The sequence below is a fragment of the Numenius arquata genome, chromosome Z (assembly GCF_964106895.1).
Source record: "Numenius arquata chromosome Z, bNumArq3.hap1.1, whole genome shotgun sequence".
NCBI lineage: Eukaryota > Metazoa > Chordata > Aves > Charadriiformes > Scolopacidae > Numenius > Numenius arquata.
Genome location: NC_133616.1, coordinates 78,626,794 through 78,650,323, shown reverse-complemented (window position 1 = coordinate 78,650,323; position 23,530 = coordinate 78,626,794). Strand labels below are relative to the sequence as shown.

The 23,530-nt window shown below is 35.9% G+C and overlaps 1 protein-coding gene across 1 annotated transcript in view; it reads right to left on the bottom strand.

Annotated features, from left to right (window-relative positions):
* The window catches only part of XRCC4 (X-ray repair cross complementing 4), a 173,340-nt gene that overhangs the window by 141,411 nt on the left and 8,399 nt on the right, over nt 1-23,530 (bottom strand). Inside the window, exon 2 of the mRNA XM_074166431.1 lies at nt 22,838-23,025. Coding sequence (XP_074022532.1) covers nt 22,838-23,025 — 188 coding nt within the window. The remainder of the gene's footprint in view (nt 1-22,837; nt 23,026-23,530) is intronic.

The following is a 23,530-nucleotide window of genomic DNA, read 5'->3' as shown; positions in this document are numbered from 1 at the left end:
ATCACTTCCCAGCACATTTTAAAATGTTTGGTTTCTGATATGGTTTTCATTTCTTGATTTTATTCTGCCTTATCTAATTCACCAAAAGGCTGTGGTTTTAGGTGGTTAAGAAAAAAAAGAAAGAACAATCCACAAGGCTATCACTTTTAAAGAAGGTTGGGGTGTGTGTATGGAAAAACCCTATTCTACTCAAGTTCTACAGATCTGCAGCCTGAACTACTAAAAAAAATGGTTTAAGATGAAAAGAAATAGACAATAAGAAGGGGGACTGAAACACAGAACTTGCATACCAGTTAGATCCTCCTAAGTTTCAAAGCAAGGTAGGATAAAGACAAAGAATAATACAAGATCTGAAAAAATATCATGGGAATTCACTGACATTTTATTCTCTGAACGCATTGAAACAGCAGTGATACATCCTGAATACAACCTGTAGGTATGTCTTCAGACCTCAAGGGAAAACAAAATTTAAGGGAGCAAAAAATGATCCTGGAGCTGACAGGCCAATAAAACATTACCCATTCACAACCTAGAAGTTTGTTTTGAGTGAAAGTATTTTTCAGAAGTGTGTCTTCAAGAAGGGGCTAAGTCAAGTCTTAGTATAGGATAAGCTACTTGTTCCCCTATTACCTGCTGTAGGTAAAACTAACCTAGATTCAGCTTTCAGCCATAGTTCTTTCCTGTGACTTACCACATGATAGAAAAATCCATTGTGGCTTTCTGTCGTACGTATAACGTTGCTGAAAAACACCGAGGCAACAAAACAGAACGCAATACACTAGCAGAAGTCTTAAGTGCTCCATATAATAAAACATCCCACTCCTTACTCTTACTTAAACAATTATGAAAAAGATGGATCTTTTTACTAAAGAACCTGATTGGGAGATCTTTTTAAGCTGTTTACCCTCTGAGATACCAAAATCTTTTTCAGAGCTGCTACATCTAGCACAGTCTCTTATTCCTCTTTGCCTCATATCTTTGTTTTACAAATGCTTTTACAGAGCTCCTAAGTAGAGACTTCCTATCTACAGTCATGCATTTAGAAATTAAATATGTACAATACTTAGTTAAGACTTGATGAATGGTACAAAAGTAAGAATCTAATACTTGTTTCATTGAGTTCTCAGATATTTAGTGGGAAATAATTAAAACCAGCTTCATGTAAAATATGGAAAACTGATATGTTACCTCAAAAAAAAAAGTCTCCTGCAATATCCCTCACCCATAGATTTCCTTAACAACCCCTTCTTCACTTTTATGTCAGTCAAAGTGATCTTGACCTTCATTTTTTTTGTAAATGACTAACTACAGGAATGCAAAACTTGATCCTCTCCTAAGACATTCTGAGATGCAGGGTTTTTTTATAAAGGAAATCTACCAGCAACAATTTTCATTCCGTAATTCCTTAGTATTTTTGCAGACTTGTCTATTATTTTAATTCCAGACTGACTACACCATAGGCAGCTTCAGATTTCAACATGGACAAGTGGGATAGGATACTCACTGTATCCTGACAAAACAGTAGCACATTTTCAAGTCTTCCATACCTTTCCAAGGATTTAGCATTAAAACCTTACTTGAGCAAGCCAGAAATCAGTTCAGCCAATTCTTTTTGCTCTCTTGGACACAAATTATTTGAGGAGAATGATAATTTAAATGTGCTCATCTATGTAATATCTTCCTTAGTAACTAATGGATTGTCTTTGTGACACAAATATTTTTGCTTTTCAGACTCAGACGAAAAATACTAATGGAACATCTTCGCCTGTTCTGAAGCAATGGTAACTTTTTTTCATCATTATTCAGTAACAGAAATACAATAAGCCTAACAAGAATATAAGCCTCGTACAATTCAGAGAAAATTTTAAAAAAAAGCATTCTGCTCATAATTCTACCAGTTGCAGGTCTTTCCCTTACATTACTCTTATTTTGGTATTGTTTTTTTTTTTTCTTTTTTCTTTGTAAATTCACTTCTTTTCCATGTATTCTTTCATATTGTTAGACTCCCACTTAAACAGGAAAAGCCTCATTTTAATATGCTTTCTTAAGTAAGAAACAATGAGACATGTGACCATCTAAATCTTCTAAAATATGTTGATAAAGTTCTATGTGCTAGATTCAACAATCTGTATAGCCATTACTACCTTTTCCGAAAGCAACACAGCATGAACCAAGTGAATCAATCAAGGATCAATCATCCTTTATATCTGTGTATAGGAAACCCACCATAATCTAATACACACAAAACACACAGCTAGAGAAAAGAACGCAAAGGTATTTGTTTTGTTATAAAAAAACCACCTTCAGTCCCATCATGCAGCATTATTAATTCAATCTCCTTGCTTCTGTAACATTTTAATAGCTCACTTCATGGCAGCCATGTCAAGAAGCACAAGAGTTTCATAACTTCTAGAGCAATGGGAAGACAGATATGAGGTTAGCTCTAAACTCAAAAAAATCCCATGTCGCAGCTGAGCATGCTGCCAAAAGACCACAGATGTATACCATATGAGCAGCTTAAAATGTGATACGGAAGGGAAGCGATGGAAAGTCTTTGTTTATAATGTACTCATGTAATTCTAAGGTGTAACATGCATCAACTCCGTATTTTATTGTTTTCCAGTTTGATAATTTTATAGCTGTACTAAGAAAAACTTCGAGAAAGAAACTCAAAAAGCAAGACAACAGAAAACTAGAAATTGAAAACAATACAGAAGAGGTGAACATTATAAACTGACCGTAACGGACAGAACCAGTTTTGAGTTGATTTTTTTTGGAGCTGATTCCTGTGCTAACAGAAGTTAGCACAAAAATGTAATTACTTTTTTCTTCACTAAATCCAGACACTAATTTTATCAGAGTGACTTTTTTAAAAGGAAAGAAACAAAGTGACTTTCTAGTCTGTTCAGAATGAAGTCCCAAGTTACAAGATATACGTGAATGAAGTCCTTTTGTCTTTTGATAAACCACACTATCTGCAGATAAAGCCAAGAAACAGCTTCTCTAATACTGCTAAATTGCATATGACTAATCCAGGGGAGTGGAGTGGAAAAGGGGATGGAACTCTGCCTAGGCTGAGTCATTGTGAAGACACAGTAAAGAATGACTGCTGTGTAAGTCCAAAGCTATTGAGACATAAATTGGCTGACCCAGTGGCCAGCTTTTAAAGCTTACAACAAGCCCTCCCTGGATATCTTGCACTTCCCCTTTCAAGCAATGAAATTTTTGAGTTGCATTAGTTTTGAACTGAGACACAATTTTCAACTGATGAGGACGCCACATAGCCGAAGCAATCAAAATTCAGAAGATTCAACTGAAAGGCTGCTACTTCAGCTGAGTTTGACTGTTTGTTTCAACAGGATCCAACTAATGGACTGAACAATAAATAGTATTTCTGAAACCCAAACTTAGATGTAATTGTGTTTGACAATTAAGTTAAAAGTTCCAGGTTCTTTTTCTTGGCTATCTGTTCTACTGCTGACTTAACTACTGCACACCACTCTCCCTTGCTTATGTGAGCTTCCTCATGTAAAGTTTAGAATAAGCAAACCATTAACAAAAAACACAGACTGAGATTTTTCAGAGAGAATACGTTCACAAAGTCTCCCTGAAGATAAGAAGGAGAACAAGCAGCTAGGTTAGTTTTAAAAGTCACCATGTAGGGGACTAAGAGAAACTGATTTCAGCAAAAAATCAGCATTGTTTTAGTGTAATTCCTAGTGGAACTTCCAGTGGAAATATATTTTATGATTATACAGAAGCGTCCAAACTGAAGTGCCTACAAGTAACAGCAATACTGTAAAACTATCTACTATTTTAGTATGCCATTGTCTGCAACTCTTGCCATCTCTATAAATTAAAATACTGCATGAACTAAAATAAGAGAATATTGGCATGTGACCTAAAATGCTCTGAAATAATCAGTTCAACTGTTTATCTACCAAGTGTTCTAAAATTAGTTTCCATACCCACGGGAAAGAACTGATGGAAACTCAAGATCTCGCCTATCTTCCATAGGTGTCAAGTTGATAATGAATGGAAAATTTAGGACCTGTGAAACAGCTGCGCATCTACTCTGACCAAAAAGATAATCCTTGAAAACAAACACTGAAGGAAACCAGATCCTATCTCTTAAACAACTCTCCTTAGGCCGTGGCTATGAATACTTACTTTTCTTCACTGAAGAGAGCAGCTGGGATCTGTAACAGAATGATCTCCCAACTTGAATGCCCATCTTCAGGGGAAACCAAGAGTTAATTCACTACAGACACCACTTGGGAAATTCTTAATTGTTGCAATAAAACACTATAGGCTCGCCCATGTCTTAGGTGAGACTTCAGTTTTTATTGGCACCTTATTTTATGTATTTTAAAATAAGGTTTATAGGGAAGGTGGGAAGAGAAGAAAGGCCAAAACATACGTAAAAAAACATTTTAATGAGATGGAGAGGACTAGCTGGATGACAATTCTCTCTTCTCTCCTTACTTTAAGGACTGTGCTGAAGGGAAGACAGATCATGTGTAGAATCCAGTTTACCCTACACCTGGCCCCAACTAGAAGGTCCTGAGTTGATCAACAAAGAACTAGCCTGGTCTATCTGCTGAAGAGACCCTTTTGCTTAGACTCTGCTTTAATCTGCTACACAAAATGCATGCAGAAATTCTAACATATGCAGATACCACAGTATACCATTGAGGTAGGGGGTAGGCTTCCCTGCAGGAAAAAAAAGTGGAGAACTTTGAACGGAATGTGTGCATTGTGATATTACAATTAAGTTTTTGCTTCAGAAATCTAATCAAAGCAAAAGAAGGTTATAACACTGTTTATTAAAGACACCCATCACTCAAGGCATGGATGAAACCCCCCACAAACAAATCTATAACTTTTTTATTTTAAATCTACCCCTCGCCCCTACAAAGCAATACAGACTTAAGTCAATGCCTGTCACAAATTTTTCTAAAAACATCATCATAAGCTTGTGGTTTTCAAATAGAGCTAAGTGCCTCAAGTGTTCTCTTGTGTAATACCTTCAATTTGACCAATAAGCAAAACCAAAACTGACCTCAGTTCGATGCCCCAAAACATTATATCCTCATCTAAAAGAAAGAAGTGTGCCATTTGCCTGGATCTTGGGATTCTGCCTACTCTCAGGCTGATGAAAAGGAGAGAAAAAATTGGGTGGCTATAAATTTAAAAGACAATCTCTTATAACAAATATTTATTAAAATGTTTGATATATCAAAAGCCTGCAATACTTTAAGAAATCTGATCAGTATTGTTTTTCAGCATTTATTGTTCCACTCTCATGAGATTATACCTTGAATGTCTCATACAAAATATTCTGGAATACAGACAATTTATCATCCCTAAGATGACCATCAGACAAATACAAAAAATTGGATCTACCACAAATTTTTAAAGATTGCTTTTATACCATAGCTAAGATGACTATCTCTTTATCAAATCAAGTTTACTGGGGCATTACCAAAGTAACACCTCCCACTGTCTTGTTTTATAAAGTAAAAATATATGTTCACTTCTATAAAGGTACGCTGCTTCAAAAAAGGCTATATAAGTTGCTTTAAGAGGTTAAATATAGCTTCTCAAAACTAACTACAACTTGTGCAAGCTTCCAGTGGAACTCTGTAGAAATGCCAGACTAATTAGTTGGCCTTAATCTAGCATTGGAAGACCATTGCATAATCCAAGCTGTGATAATGTAAGAAACAGGATTAGTTTCTAAAGTAGCAAATGTCTATAGCTTGGGTGTTAACAACAGTCAATTTATGTTACTTGTCAGCTATAAGCTGTTCTTGAGCAGTACCCCAAAGCTTTAAAAATAAATACATGAAGAATGTGAATCTCCATCTTGTGTTGCACAGTATTTTGAAAACAATTACACAACATCCATTAAGGATTCAAGCATCCATTAGAGAGTCCCACCATATAAGTGTTAGCTTTTCACGATAAATTTATTTTTCTGAATGCTAAGAAACAGAAAAAACACTTCCATAGTCTTTACCTTATTTGCACAATTTGTTGAAACTTTTTAAAATCTATGCAAGCAAAAAGACTACTAACCTGCAACTAAGCCAAAATGACTCTAATGAATCATAAATTGCTCCTCTTACACAAGAGGTAAGAAATTTTATTCCATTTCAGAGTGACACTACTGAAATTTTATAATTTACAGCAGTAATAAAGTATTCATGTATATCAATGAAATGGAAAAGCTACACTCAGAACCTTAGTTGTGACAGTACAACTTGTCCATTCAATAAAACTTACTTCCCACAATGTATCTCAACACTTAAAAAATAATTTCAAAATGTTATATACTTTTACCTTAGCTGTTACCTTAACCTTAGAGCAAAATATGTATTTCCTTCTCAAAATCAATACGTGTTGCTACCATCCTGAATTAAGTCTATAGAGAGCTCAAGACAACCTGATATATCCGGGCTTCAGATACTAGTAAGTTGTACTATTCTAGCCCTCAAAAAGGAGAACATATGACAAAGACAACTTTCTTTTACTATCCATTTCCCCTCCAAAGGTATTGAAGACAATAAAGCACAGAGGTTGTATGTCACCCACCAGACGACTGAAGCGTTAACAGTTTTATGCCTTACTTACAGAGAAACCCACATGAACTTTTTAACAAATATTAATAAATTTTTTACTATATGGAAATACATTTCTTTCCTATGTCATGGTCCAGATTAAGTTTAAAGTTGTAACTGAAAGGAAAATGCTTATATGTTGTGGGATCTATGTGTTATTTTCTTAAAGCATGTGACCTGACATCTACAGACTATTTTTCCTTTTTTTTTTTTTTTAATTAAAGTAACTGCCATTTGTTGAATTACATCATTTTCCATACTCAAGTACACAAACTACCCATTTTTAATTTGTTACAATATCTTTTGTATTCTTTCTTGTTTGGCTAGACAGTTACATTTCAGGTAGTGCTACTCCAATTGAGTCGTCTGTAAGTTTCACTTCAAGCACCACGCTTGAACTTGTGGCGTAAGCTACTTCTTGTCATAGTTCAGAAACTGCTCCAGAGGAAATAAAAAAAAAATAAAAATAATAAAAAAAAAAAATCTATCACCTAGGAGAAACTTAATGTATCTAGAAAAAATATTAAGGATGGAATTGTGGATACAAGCTTCAGCTTATGCTGAAGAAACGCAATGAAATTTGAAGTGTATGTTCCAAGGACTGACATACCCAGTATCAGTAAAACTCTGCCAGGTGATCAAATTTGCCCTTGCCTCCTGCAGAGGGAAAGTCCACTTCGTTTGAAAAAGACAGCAGAGAGGCCAGGACCAAGACTGGCTATGTACAACATCAAATCATCACTGCGCCTTACATGAACAAGTTACCAAGTTGAGTGACTCCTGCACCATGAAAAACAAGTGTTTCTTTATGTAAAAGCAACAGAGAACTAAAAATTATCTAAAATCCTAGACTGACAGATAACTGATAAACATCTGATTGCACCCACATTTGCATAAAGTTCTGAGATGAAAAAAAAACTGAGTACATTAGCTGTGGTAAATTTAGCAGGAAGCATATCATAAGTACCTCCTATCAACCTGTGAATTAGGTGTACAATTATACGGAGAATCTCCACTCAAACATGGTGGTATCATGAAATTGTAAGCCTACCTATGAAGGTCCAGAACCTCCCTGACATGCAGAAAGACCTGTCACTGAGTCAGTTTCAAGCTTTTCTTTTTTGACAAGGAAACTCTAAGACTCCTGAAAGACCAGTATGAAAAGCCCTGAATGTACGTCTGGATCAATCCACGATTAGACAGCTAGACTTCGACCAGTCAAAAGCCTTAAAATTGCAATCAGAGAAAAAAAAATAAAAAAATAAAAATCAGTTTCTAAAAAAAAAATTAGTTTTAGGAAGGGAGAAAGATCCAGGAGAGTTCTCTCAAACAGCTCTAGGAATTAGAACAGCTTTATCAAGCACTACAGCACTACCAGGAAACCTGAAAAGAGACATTCCCTCTTCCCCCTGCTACTTCCCCCTGCTACTCCCCTTTCACAGGGAGAAAAAAGGAAACACAAACAAACCCACAAAATATCAACTTGTCAATATAAGAGGTATTTTTAAAACTAAAGATCTTTGTTTGGCATAAAAAATTACCAGAAATTAACAGAAACACACTAAACATCATAAATGCCAAAGATAAACTTGAGTAATTATGTCATTCAACAACACTGGATCAGTTTTACACGTGTGACTGAATATATATTCTTGCTTCTTGAATATCATCTGTGAATGCACAGGGTTTCAGCATGCTACCAGGCACACTTCAGTTCCTCAGCTAACACCGTCTCAAACACATCTGCATTGTCTACCTGATCTTTTTGTACCAACTGCAAAAAGCTAGTCGAGCTTTAACACAATTAAGAACTTGTTCCAAAAATGTGTGGAACAAAAAGCTCATGCTTTGGTGATATGAAGAAAGGAGTACAACAGATGTGAAATGGTTTTCTGGATGTTTCTGTTTAGACAGACCTGGAAAAATGGAGCTTCCTAACAAATAAAAGATAGCAGGCAGTTCCTATAGGCTTACAATTCTCCATGATGACTCTTGATTTGTTATTATTACCCTGAAGCTCTTTAAATGATTTGGACTCTGAATAATACACACAGAAATAAGAGAGATCACAGATAAAGGCACTAGCTCCAGAGATGTGGTACCCTCTGGAAGCTTGTTACCCTAAGTGCAACATGATAGGGTTAGGAAAAATGTATGTGTAATTCTAATTTTGGCATCCTACTGATTATGTATACTACTCTTCCTAGCCTTTCCATAATAGTGGTCTTGATTAAAGACCATTGTTCAGGAAGGGAAGCACATGCATTTTCCAGATGGCATAAATATGCTGCAATGACTAAACAACATTTGATGAACACATGCAGCTCTGGCAGCGCACCAAAAAGAAACCACTGCATTCATGCTATAGAAGTACTGTCTGACAAACTTGAAATAAACCACACAGCTAAATGAGGATGAGTAAAACCTGGGAATACACTACCTCCCAACTCTATGTCTTAAAAATGGTTAGTAATAAAGGTAAACAAAAAAGTTATAGCGTCAATTCTATGTATCAGCTTGTCCAATAGAAGCTAAAACCAAAAATAAGTTAAGCTTTTTTTTTTTTCCTGTTTCTGATCAAGCATTTATTTTAAACTGCTACCTCATAAGGACAGTGTTAAAATAGCTGCTTGCTGTTTAGCCTGGTCTCTATTTTCCTGTATGTTAAATCTTGATGATGTTACTGACACTCAGATTCACCCCTCCTTTCTAAGTTGCTGACTCTCAGTCCCCTTTCCATTCCAAGACCTCACAGCCCCCTCAGCCCTTCTCCTGAGTATCTCACTGCCTGCTCAAGCTTCAGCACGGCTAAAGAACAGAGAAGCTGCCTCCTCTGGATGTTGCCAGTTATTCTCTCGACCAATACAGGTATCAGCATCATGTCTGCAATTAAGGTCCATGAACCAGGCAACATCTTCAGTTCATCTCTCTCCCTGTACATTCACAGTCGAGTATCACCACTGTAGGCAGCAACATTTCACAATTTCTCTCCTCCACCAAAGAATTGGGTTTATTTTCCTCACGAGAAATTCAGACATCAAGGATGTGTACCTGGAGTCTTTCATTTCAAGTCTGGGTTTTTGGGTGGGGTAGCGCCCACTTTTTATGTTTGTGCCATAGAACCTGCAGAGATCCATCACACCAACCAAACAATATAATGGCAAGATAATAAGAGTAGTATGTGCCCCAATTATTTTTGTGAATGGTCCTCATCTCACCCTGTGGTAAATGCTATGTAACTTCACATCTTCTTGGCATTCTAGTGACAAAGAAAACAGATGCTTTAGAAAAAAAAATTCTCAACGACCACAGACAAAGAGGAAAAATTAGGATGGTAAATCAAATGCATTTGCAATATACAGTCAGGTGTTCATCAGGATTTCAGTAGTGACATGTATAAAGGTCTTGTGAAAGCTGTTGAGCTCAAGTGTCTTACCGCACTGTTCTCACTCTCAAAACCAGGTTACTCGTCCATTTCTAATGCCCCTTCAATCTGTTCTGACATTCAAAAAAATCAAGGTGTAGCCTGAATAAGAGTTAACAGACAAGTCCTGTCCACACACCCCCCCCACACACCATCTGGCAGAATTATTTTCATCACAAATTAAGAATGCCTTTACCTTGAATAATTTGCACTCTTTTGTACCCTCAGTCATTGAGTTGTTAGAACACTGCCTGGTATACATACTTTTTTGTGTTGTTAGATGTTATTAAAGGTGGACATGATCATTCATTTTCTAACAACAAAATATAAAGTTATAGAGCTTAGTATAAACTGTAAAAATTCATGAAAATTACTAAATCTATTACAAGATTGTATGCTTCCAGAGAAAGAACAAGAAACAAACTTGTCATTACTAATCAAGCTATTTTGGAGGCAACAGCCTCCGTTTGGTTGGTTTGCTTCTTTTACTTATCCTCTCTCAAGGTAAAGGACTAGTATATGAACTTTCTTTTCCAGAGAAAGGATGTTTTTATTGCCAGATTATATCAGTGAAATAAGAATTTTTAAACTATAACTATGTCAGGTACCTAATATGCATAACATACTGCCTTACGCTGGTTAGCACAATACTTCTGTTACCACATGTCCAAGTAACAGCTTTATTAAAATATCCTTTTCCCAAATACTTTGAATAATTCACTCACAGCCTACAAAGGACTCTTGAAAGCAGAACATCTTAGTTATGTAGTTTACAGATTTTTCAAGCTAACACACAAGTGTACCAGGAGGCTGATTATTCCTCTGATCTCCTGAACAAGGGAGAATTCACGTTTATTTATTTACAGCAAATGAAAACATGGTTTTGCCCCCCATCCTAGTTAGGAACACCTTCAGTTGGGTCTCTCAGAAACATAATTGGTTTGTTGTATATCAATTAGTGCACATAAAAATAAAATAAATACTAAATATTTTAAGTCAGTTTTTTAAAAATACAAAATACTGACAGATCAGAGACAGATCTTGGTAGTACACAAATTTTCTTCATAAGTAATCCTGAAAAATCCATAAATGTGTCTAGGTACTTAATTTTTTGTTGTTGTTCACATGCCACAAGAGACATTTTTGGAAACACAACAGCTGTTTTCTGGACATCTCCACTCTAGGACAAGTAGGGATGGGAGTGACCAGGGAGACGTTTCTTACTCCCCTACCTTTGGGCATGGATTTCATCCCAGTGCACTCACTCTAACCCAGCGTAGGTAAAGTCTCCGTAGAAGGGAACCACTGAAGAAAGAGGAGATAGTCATGCTATCTTAAGATATTGTCTTAAGATTAAGACAAGACCCAGAGACAAGACAGCTGCTTTACAATAAGCACCAAACTTCAGGACTGTCTTCCAGTAAACTCTTGTCAGCTTATAGACAGCTGTCATTATCCATACACAATATTACTAAATCAGTCCCCCAGTTTGAGGGTATGGGAATGTTTGGAGAGTAACAGATAACCAAAATGACTGACTTTACAGAACTCTTCAGCGTTTGACAGACAGTATGAAGCAAGGTACCATTTCAGTGGGTTCAATAATTTCCATTGACAGAGGGCAAAATTTTCATCTTTGATTACATGTGTGTGTATTTGAAATATCCCTTTAAACATCGCTCCATTTGCTATTCACTAGTATTTGCATTCCTGTTTAACAATATCAGTTTCAACCTATGTCCTAGAAAACATCTCATTATTTCTTAATGAGATTAAAGCTACAGTGCTTAATGTATTTCAGTATACAGTATCAGTATCACCAAAAAAACGAAAATATTGAAGTGGTGAATGGCTGATTTAGAAAATCACTTTCTCAAAGCAGGTAGCAAGACTACACTGTTTAAACTGCTTTGTGATTCCAAGGAAGTAAAAGATGATAGTAAATTCTTCAATTTTCAATTGTTAGCCAAAAAAACCCTTAAAAAAAATTATCAGCTGTCTCTGGGTTTTAAAAGACACATTCTCATGATATGGATGGTTGTTCGGTAAGACCTTTTGTTTAACTTAAACAGTATTTTAAATTCCAAATCAAACAGTACCAGTAAAGGTTAGATAAGCTCACAATTTTTCTCTGACTATATATATTCAGACTTCTAAGTTCACCACAGTACCTCAGGTTGAGACCTCTAATCTCGACTAGAACTTTTACTTGCACTGTAACTGGCAATCAATAGCTCAAGTTAGTAAGTCTCTAAAAGCTACAACAGATAGTGCATAAACTAAGAGGATTTAGTTCAGAGGACAAGAGTCTAGATTGAGGATGGAACAAAAGAGTATGGTCAGATTTATTCCAAATAAATAGCAAAATCCATCTACATAATGTTTTTGGAAGGACTAGCTATACACAAAATAACAAATTTTCATTCTAGTTAAATTGAACAGGTACAAAACACAACTGCAAGGTAACGAGTTCAGTCATGAAAATCTACGTCCTACTGCTTTGTGAGCTGTATAACAATCACAGCTAAGTGCACAGAGAACTAGTATAAAATGAAATTTGAGAAGAATGATAATTTGAGTTCTATATGAAATCATTTTAGGTAAATTAGCATTTAATCCCCAAGCTAAACTACAAATGTATTAAGCATCATCCAATAATGAAGAGTATGTTTCATGCACTATTTTCTATTAAGAAAAAAAAAACAATTTAAAATAGGTTTAGACTAAGGACACAATAACCCACACTTATCAGTTTACATATGTACAGACACACAAACTATAATATAACTTGTACCTGATTATGCAAATCATGGATAAACAGCTTCTATTAAGAAAATATAGGAATGTAGAGATGCAAGACAAAACTAAAATGAAATACTTCTGGTTATTGGTAGAAACTACTACTGAAAAGTATCACTTTGCAAATGAGAAGACATTCCCTCACCTAAGAGGTTCCCTTTTAAATCTCACATAGGAGATTTAGGATGTTATATAAGAGACTAAATCTGATGAGAGGTACACATATTTGCTAACAAAGGCCACAACAGCAATTCCTGGATTGGAGAATGCAGTTTATTTTTGGAGAGGATGAGGACTTCCTTTTCCTACTGATATTTAAGTGTTAGAGGGTTTTTTCCAATCCCAACCCCCTGCCTCCACCCGTCATTCAAATCAGGTTAGAAGATTTAGAATAATCTAATGTTGCAATAATCTGGATTGAATGAGCAGTAAAAAAACCTGACTCTTTACAAATTTCACTTTTTGGTACCTCTGCAGCTCCCAAGAGCATTGGCAAGGTTCTGTTACCACAAATTAACACATGCTTATGTATTTCCATTATACTAATAATCAACAGGTATTTATCATGCACTGAGAAGACATTGTGCTTGTATGAACAGAACAAAAATCTGCACCACAGTCTTAAAAAATCCCCAAAATTTAGATTTGCATTCTGAAACCCAAATAACCCCAAACTAGTGCCAGTTACATGCTATATCCAACAAAGCAATTCAAACTAAATTCTAAAAAAAAATTAAACAAAAAATTAACAAGACAAATCATCTTTTATGGAGGAGCTTTTCCATGGAATGACACTATTCAGAAATTTACTCCTGAAATTGTACACTGTATTTACCTCTCTAGGAAACGTAGTACTGTAAGAGAACCACATTCAAGATTTAAAAAACAGAGAACCTATCTTCCAAAGGATTTTCCGTTGATACTAATATCTTTTAGAATAACTCTGAATATTTGACTCACCAAAAGTTTCAAATATGTATGTAATTTGGCTTCAAATTTTAAATCTCAAATCAGAGAACCTTAGGCTTTGTCCTCCACAACAAAATCTGAGTCTACGTGGTCTCCGACATCTAACAGGTAGTAATCAGCATTCTGTAAAATCCTAGTCAGACACAGCAGTTGACAGTGTTCATCGAGAGGTAACAGAATTAGAATAGTACTGTTCCACCAGAAAACTGTTGACCTTGGTCTGCTTATTGGACAATGGAATAGAAACTTGTTTTCACTGCTCAGAGCAAACTTTATTTTTATGTCAGAATTACTAGTATACAGTGACTTCATAACGTAAGTGAACAAGCAAAGATATACATATTCCAGGCCACTGCAACTTAAGGGAAGAAAACAACAGGAAGCATAATACCTTCCTCACTGCAAGTACAACACCTACCTTCTGCATCACATTACACACAGATATTTCTGTATTTGCCAGTTTTTTAAAAATACTGGACATCTCAAATGTGCTGATTTCTTACATTTCAAGACAATTTCAGTACGTAATTGCAGCAGAGCTAGTATATGTGTTGAAATTAACTGGAAGCATTTGCTCAAAGCTTTGAGCGTTGAAACCTATCTTTTCAATGTTTTATACTGGTAAAGGTTCTCTTGTAGTGAATGCAAAATTTAACAAAACATTATTATCCTGAGCTTGAGGGTCTTCCTGTGCCTTTGCAGGCAGAAAGACAAATGGAGCTGAAAAAGCATTTCTGAAGAGAAACATAGGTGAGATTATTGCTATTTTTCAGGCTCTCAGTGTTGTTCATCCTTACAGAGAATACGGGACTGGTGTCTTGTAGTGGTTTTAAACTCCACAGACAGTAATGTCTTTTCCAGAGCATCTACTGTCCTCTATATTTTTCTTGGGAAACTAAGACTTGTCAATATGCTATGATTTAAAGATTTTCTTCCTAAAATGAAAGCATTTGTACTCAGCTGTACAAGTAAAAGTAAGCCTTGATCTCTACACAGAGATTTGAAATGCACAGCAGGTATGCCAAAAAGGGAAAATGTGAGGGAACTGAGAGGAAGGGAGGGAAGACAATACATTAACATCATGAGGAAGAAAGGACAACTGAATATTTTTTTTTTTTAATAAATCAAATCAATGTCTGTTATTTTGCTATTTTAAGAACACTTTACAGTTATTTTAATACATTTAGACTGTCATTGCACTCGTGAAATAAGAAAATGCCCTTTATAATGTCATCTACAATAGAACTTAAAGCAGTTAAACTACTATTTTTGTTCAATTGGATATTTCCAGTGAAATCCACAAATCCTAACAGGTAGATAGAAACTGGAGTAGTATTTATTTATTGCAGCCTTTGATACTTCCTTTTTCAACAATCCCTCATTTTAAAAGATATATATTACTGGTATCTTAAATGCACTTCCCCAACCAAGAAAAATATTGCAATCAAATAGCTAAACAAGGAAAATAGTATAACTTAATTATCCGTGACTTTTTTCAAATATTGTATGCAAATGAATATTTGGGGGGGGGAGGGAGAGGGAAGAAGAACTTTGTTAATAAAAGCTTTTCTTACCTCAAGGCTACAGAAGTGATCCACTGCATTTAAAGTCTACCTACAAGGCCTGAAGAGTTCATAAAGGTACACATCAGGCGAGATGGGGAAAATAATGTAGCACTTCAAAGTCTGAGATTATGCAAAAGATAAAATGATGATTTTATTATATAAGGCATATTGGTAAGCTATTTCTAAACTGGGCTTCCAAGAAACTCATTCAGGTCTATGCTCTTAAATCCTGAAGTGCATAGACATAAATGATACAGAAGAGTCATTGCCTTTACAGTGACCTAAAAATTAATCATTTCATCCCCCTGTCTTTTCAGTTGAGCATTTAGTCGAATTGCCTGGGAAACAATCTGAACTCTCAGTGACCTTTGTTATCCAAACAACATATCCTCAGTGGTTTGCAGCAAAGGAACTACTCAAACCTTGAACCAAGGCAGTTTGGACAGCATAAAGAGCTCTACCAGTTCTACCTCACTCATTCAGTATGCTCTGAAAAGTTTTGGTTAGCATGAATTTCTCCATCTATTTTTAACTTGTAGTAAACTTGTAATGAACTCACAGAACCAGCCACAGAAAAGCAGCCACAGGAAACGGAAAAGACAAAGAACAGCATCTCTTCCATCAGCCTAACTAGCAACAGTACTGTATCTAAGGTGGAATTTCTTAAGATCAAATCCTCCCTGTTTACAAATCCATGCAAAAGGCAAGAAAAAAAAAACAGAGCCTGTCACATTACTGTAAAAAAGAAGACTGCTAGCACTCAAATAATTGTTTATCAAAGGCTATTTAATCAATTTAATTGTCAGTACAAACAAAAAAAAATCTTGCCGGATTTCCATTATTTATTATATGTGCAGTGACTCGCTAAAGTACTTGGAAAGATTTACTTCCAAGTGGTCACCTACTTAGATCAAGCGCTAAATCACTGACTCTGTGATGGTGTTTGTTTAGGTGGCAGCAGTTTAGCTGGCCCAGCCTCAATGGCCCCTTACTGAGATCTCTGTGTGTGTGGCCCATTTTGCACTGCAGCTGGCTTGACACACAAGTCCCACTGTATACCAAACCCATTGTTATTTTAATGTGACTCTTAACAGTCTACTTCGCCCTCACCGCCCTAAAAACAGTTCCTAAGGGCAGAGTGCTGAGCGCCCTACGGCAAAGCCACCTGTCATAAGGAAGATAAATCACAAAACACACCAGAATTTTTAAAGGCATAATTTTTCAGGCTCAGCTACGCCAGGCTGAGATACAGCTAGAACAAGTATTTATAAAACTCAGACAGCATTTTATCTTTTTTGATCACCATTTCAAAAAGATAAGTAAGAAATTACTAAAATCCTTATGGACTTCCCTTCAGTTAGATTATGATTCTTATTCTGATACTTTCAAATTTACACACAACTATGACACTGCAAAATAAACATGTTGCATGTCCTCTAAACCAGATAAGAATTATTTGTGACCTGGGGAAGTTTTCCATCCATTCAAAAAAAACAACATCAGCACCTAAGCAGACTCATTCATTATATAAATTTTACATATATATCACTATTATATATTTATCGTTATAAACACATTTAAAAGGATTTGGAGATATAAATTTGGTTCCATCCTATCGGAATAGTGCTGGAGTAGTTTCAAGAATTTACTTTTAAGCATCTAGCTTTGGCGGTAGACATCAGTTCATGGAAGGAACCTACCTGTAATCAACTAAATAGCAGGTGCATTAGATTGTAAAATGTAATCTTCTGAATGACTCTTACACAGATGCTGTAAATGACCCCCCCCGATCTTTACTTACACTGATGGTAAAAGCTATACAAAAAATTGCCAAAGAGATTTCACATCTGGGTGTAGCCTGCCTTCTTACACTCCCCAAAGTTGTTGCAGGTCTCCTTGGCCTTCAAAACAGGGCTCTGGCTAATAAGTGTAATTGCAGCCTTAATGAGCCAGTACAAGAGAGGGGGAAGTAATTTTGAGGAACCAGAGCTCTGAACTTATTTACTTCCATAGGCAAATAAAGGATAATTATTCTTCCCTATCAGCTAGGAAAGGAAAACCAAACTGACCTTGAAGGGCTCGTTTGTAAGCTTACCACAATGAGGAGATGTTTACAATACCAACATTTATTGCTATAGTGGAGAACCACCTGTCAGACTTCCCACTGTCAAACGCTCCATCTAGGCTACAAAAGACACAACAAACTTTGAACAACCAACCTGTGGCACCTAATGAGGGACAATAAGCCTGCTTTCATGAGGCAACCTGCAAAAACTACATCCTCTAACCTATTGCTCTTCAACTTGTGTGTGCGTGTCTGTCCGTAAAAACAAGTTCCTTGAAGAAGACATTAATTGGACCACAGACCAATGGAGCTCACAGTAGTCTGGGCAGGCAAGCAGAGATTCACCTATTAAGTCATGTAATGTACTGTACTGCCAATGCAGGATAGTTACTTACAGTGTGCATTTTCCATTCTTTTGTCCAGTCCGGTTTTAAGTGACTGACGCAATGGGGCTGCTACCACTTCCTCTGGCAAACACTTCAGCACTAAAACAGATTTCAACGCCAGAAAATATTTCCCAATAATATGCCTACATTTTCCTTTGCTTAACAACACTCTATTATTTTTCTTTGCACTCCTAAAGACCACCCAATACAGTTTTGGCACATAACTATATTTTAAGGAAGCAGATCTTTAGCAAGCTGCTCCAAAGAAGGTAAAAATTATTTCAAATACAACACTTTAGTACCCTTATGGAAGCAAAAATTCAGTTTACACATTTTATCATCATCAAGTGACTATTACCAGTCATTAGTTCAAAATCACCTATGGATATTCTCTACCAGAAGACTGGAAAACAAATACGCAAGTACATGACTAAAAAAATAATCAGAAAAACAGACAATTGAAAACAGAGTATTTCAGACTTATACATTCACTAAGCACCTGAAAATTACGTATGTAATACATATCTATAAATTATATAATATATATACAGATAGTATTTCAACATCGGTAATTACCAAGCTGAAAATTACATTCATGAAGACAAAAATCAAGTGACACTGGTGACATAGCTAACTTTACTTCACAATAGTAAATAATTATTAAATTGCTGATCTGTAACACTGTAAACACTGCTTTTTCAGGCTTAAAATTCTAAACACTAACTTCTGATGCACTACCATATGAAAGCTTCTGTTATTTATGACAAATTAGATCAATTTACTAAGTTCCTAGTCTACATATGAAGCGTGCAAATCATGTACAGATTATGTTTCACATGTGCAGATATTTGCAAGAAACAAGGATCAAGAGATAGACCAAGATGCTGTACACAGACATAGCAGTATACTTCTCCCACATGGATGCAAGGATGCAGTATACAAAAAAAAACCCCATGAACTGTCATTTATTGCTCTTCTTCTGCTTTCTCAGACACATTCTCTTTGTGAACTGAAGTAACAAAAATCCATAAACACCATACTATTATTAACTAGTACGAATTATAAATGCATCAAGACTGTTATTTGACATTATTAAATTAAACTATGATACCTACAAATAAACATGAATTTTCTTAACAAGGAGACAGAATAAGAAGCAAATTCTCTTACAAGCTGCAAGAGTTTGCCACTGCAAATTCTTTAAGATGCTTTTAACATGCTTGTTCTGGTTGGGGTACACCCATCACATACCTAAACCTTACATACTTTTCATCCAGCAATTATTTATAGACTGTGTAGATATCATTTGTAAATACGGGCCCAGGACATAACTCAACTGAATCTCCAATGTATTCAGAAGAAAAAAGGCAATTTTTGATAGGAATTAGTGGTTTATCCAGACTGGATGGAGAACTACGGCAGAGCACTGCTCTGGAAATTACTGGCTGAGATGGACATAGGTGACTGTTGGTGATTAATATCATGCTGTAGGTAGGTTTCATTAAAACACATTAAAATAATCAAGTTTGCATATACAGGTATGCATATACCTCTCAGAAAAGGCATACTGATTTTCCAAGAGTACTAAATTTATTCTTTGGCACCTGTGTAATAATTGGATGAAAAAATTTGCAATAATAGATAGCTGCAATAATTGATAAGCATTTATAACTCACAAAGTATAACAACGCATTTCAGAAGTTTGGAGTTTTTTTAACTCTAAAGTGTTAACCGCATTATTTAAGACTAAGCAAAACATTCAGTACTCAGTCAGCCACATCTTCATGTACGCTTTTCTGTAATCTCTTCTTTTGTTATATATCAAATGAAAATACATTTGTTAAAGAATAGGAATCTTCTAATTATTCCTGAGAATTCAATGGACTTTTCTCGCAATGGTGATTAATAATACAATGGGGTAGGAGAGGAGAAATAGGGAACCTGAAAGCAGTATTAAGTGCACTACTGTCAAAATTGGAAATGATTGTTCCTTTATGCCCACATCATTAAAGACACGCACACACACACACAGAGACACGTCCCTGTCCTGTACCATCCCCCGCCCTGCAATGCTCCTCCCAAGACTGGGAAGGTTGTAATTTGTGTTTATATACACTTGCTGAAATATTAAATGAGAAAGAGAAAATATTCATAATGACTAAACTAAAGATGTAAAGACAAATACCCAGTAAGAACACTAAATACTGGTAAGAGATGAACGCTGAATTTAAGTCATGTTTAAGTTGCAGAGCAGTTTCTCTAGGCTTCCTTTGCAGTAAATGTGCATTTAGCTGAATCTCAGCCCTCTGGATGTTGAGAGCCCAGGAAGATTAATTTCCTAATCTGATGCTGAAAGACACACAACATGAACACTTTTACAGAGAATTTGCAAGATGTTTGAAACATATTCTATTATACACCTGCAAGCTATCTGTAAGCCTGACAAAGGCTTTGGCAATTTTACTTGTAGGCATTAGATTAGCACAGGAAGACAAAAAGGTGTATTTTCACCAAAGAAATGACAACTTTTCTAAAAACATTCTTTTGACACTCAAAGCTAAAAGCATGCATAGCAATCAGGACACTTTGTATTTTCAATTTCCTTGGCCAGATTATTATTTTCCCAAATTGACATAAAGATGTTTTCATATGAATTAAATTTCTCATAAGACTTAATTGATGGAAACATATATTAGGTGAGTCCACATATATGAAGATATTTTCCTTTAATAAAAATATAGTATGTATTTCATCTGTCTGGTATTTAGAATATATTATGTGTGACACAGACAAGAAAAACAGGATTCTTAAAATTACTGCTCTTATTTTCTAAGTACAATTTGGTCCTAACCTTGTAATCCTGCTGTAATACAGTACTTTTGACCTGGACCCTTTGTGAACAGCACTCAGCCCTGTGTGCTCACAAGGATTGTCAAGAAGGGAGTATAGAGCCCATGAGGCCTCTGGTAAATACACAGAAATACTGATAATGCAGATCGGAAGACTTAGATCAGCTAACTTTTGGCACCTAAGTCAAGAGCCAAATTGTGCTGAAATTTTCTACACTGCTCAAGGAAAAAGGCCTATAATGAAGTACACCTAAGCCGTCGAATTTCATTACACTGAATTTCTCTTTCTCTGCTTACTTAAATGAAGCCAAGACTCTAACAATAAGTACGTAAGTGAGCTGCTACTGATTAGGTAATCTGAATGCCTCCCCCTCTTTAAAGTAAACTTCTTCTCATCTCATCTAAGAGAAAATATACACACAAGAAATATACATATACTCCCACTTCAGGTTTGTGACAGCATTCACAAACCTATACAGCATTCTGTGCCTATTTCCAATTTAGAGGAAAAAAGTATTTCCACCTCTCACTTCCAACAGACACATCCCAGAGAAGGTAGTTTCTTTGTTTTGGTTAGGTTTTTTGTTACAAGTCAAACACCTTTGCTGGTTTCTTATAAGGTGATACCTGCCAAAATTAACCAAAGTGAGAAGCAATGCATGTCTCAGTGGTCTGAAGAAAAAATCTTGTAAAACAAAGCAAGTAGAACAATCCCTAGACACTTTTCTCCCAGACACAACTCCATGCTAGATTTTTCCCCAGGAAAAAGAAAAATAAAAAAAAAATATCTGGCCAAAGACATTCCTACTCTTCTCTATCTGCAGTTTCATCTCCACTCTCTCCCCACAATTTTCTTTCCCTCAATAATGCCAGTGAAACTGATTGCAAAATTATGCCCCGAACTGGATCAGTGCAATTTTAAATTAGTGCTTTTTAAACCCACATTATTTCCCTAATTTGGCTGAGCAGTCAGTCAGCCCAATTGCTACCCTACCACAACTGAAGCTGTGACAAACCTTGGGAAAGGCAGAGCATTAATTTGGTTTTTGCTTTGTGGTGGTTTGTTGTTGTTTTTTTTTTTTTTTGAGGGGGGGACAGCAGAGGGAGAATACAAGCAGAGAGGTTTATCTTATATTAGCTTCTTCCCCAGAAAAGCTTTAACACCAAACGAAAAAACAACCTGAAATAACCAAAAGCATCTATAGATACAGATTTTACTGCTTGCTTTCTTGCTTTAGGAGGATCCTTTTCTTTGCAGACAAGAAACCAACATGGAACCATATTCCCAGGTGTAATTTAATGCATTTCCAAGCAGGAAACAATTTTAGTGTTAGCGTCCAAAATACAGAATACTTCATTTGAAAAGCATTTTAGCATTTGAAAATAATCTTACTTAAATTTTAATGTTTCCTTATAGAGGACAGTATAGGGAGAAAAGAAATAAGAAACCAGCATAGCAGAAATTCATTTGGGGCTGGAATTTCAAAAGGGAAGCATACTTCCCACCTTCGAAATTAAAAACAAAGTTACAGCTTATGGAACGTATCAGTCTCTTACTAAACTACACCTCCAACAGGTAGACATACCCTGCTTAAAAAAGCACAAAACATAAATCGTAGAATGATAGACTGGTTTGGGTTGGAAGGGACCTTAAAGATCACCTAGTCCAACCCCCCACCATGGGCAGGGACACCTCCCACTAGAGCAGGTTGCTCAAAGCCCCATCCAGCCTGGCCTTGAACACCTCCAGGGATGGGGCAGCCACAGCTTCTCTGGGCAACCTGGGCCAGTGTCTCACCACCCTCACAGAAAAGAATTTCTTCCTCATACCTAACCTAAATCTACCTCTTTCAGTTTAAAACCATTACCCCTTGCCCCCCCACTACATTAATGCAAAACTTAAGTAGAGAAGTAATACTCTTATTCAGTAGCATTTAAGAAAGTAACACAGAAATAGTTCTATTGACACCAGGTTTTGCTAGGAAACCACAAACTTCTTCCTAGTTTGGCCTGTGGCAGAATTCACAATATTCATTCAAGGTGAAATATGCATCAGAGGTCTATTTGATTTAAAAGAACCTAATAAAATACAGAAATGTACCAAGAATGTCCTTCTCATAGATTATCAGTCCAATTTAAACATTTAACTATACTTACAGAGCCATCTTTCAGATTTCTTTCATAGGAGAAGTGACACTCCATATTTTCTTTATCTCTTGAAATAGCAAAGTTGTATTTGCCAGCTGATTCTTCTCCAGCTATCAATGCTTTCTTCAGTTCTTCAACATACTTTTCTCTATTCATTTCCATGTCAGCAGCCTCCCTAGAAATTTCAGCTTCAGACACTATCAGAAAGAAACATGTGAGAAATAAATACTTCTATGTGTGTGAACATGTATATACCTTTATATGTACATATAGACACACACTCACACACCTTAGGGGACAGGCAAATATTAGGAGACTATTCTTTCCTTGACATATATCAGTGTGCCAGACACTAAGGGAAATGTAGCAGGAATATTGTGTTCTTCCTAAGAATTAAGTTCTGTCCCTTTTTTCCCTGATTGAAAATGGTTTATTGCTACTAGTCCACAATTCTACTTGCCTAAAGTTATTCTGAATAACACTAACCTTACAACAAAGACTGGAATGTTTTAACTATGATTTATTGTGCCTCTCAGTTCTCTTTGAAAATGTGCAATCTAAACCCTGTTTAACTGTCTCCTCACGCGTTCTTGATCCAGTTTTCCAAGTCTGTAGCTTTGAACCTTAAAATAAAATAAACAAATAATAAAATTTACAAATTAAGCTACATCTAGAGACTTGAGATTCCATGTTTTACTGTTC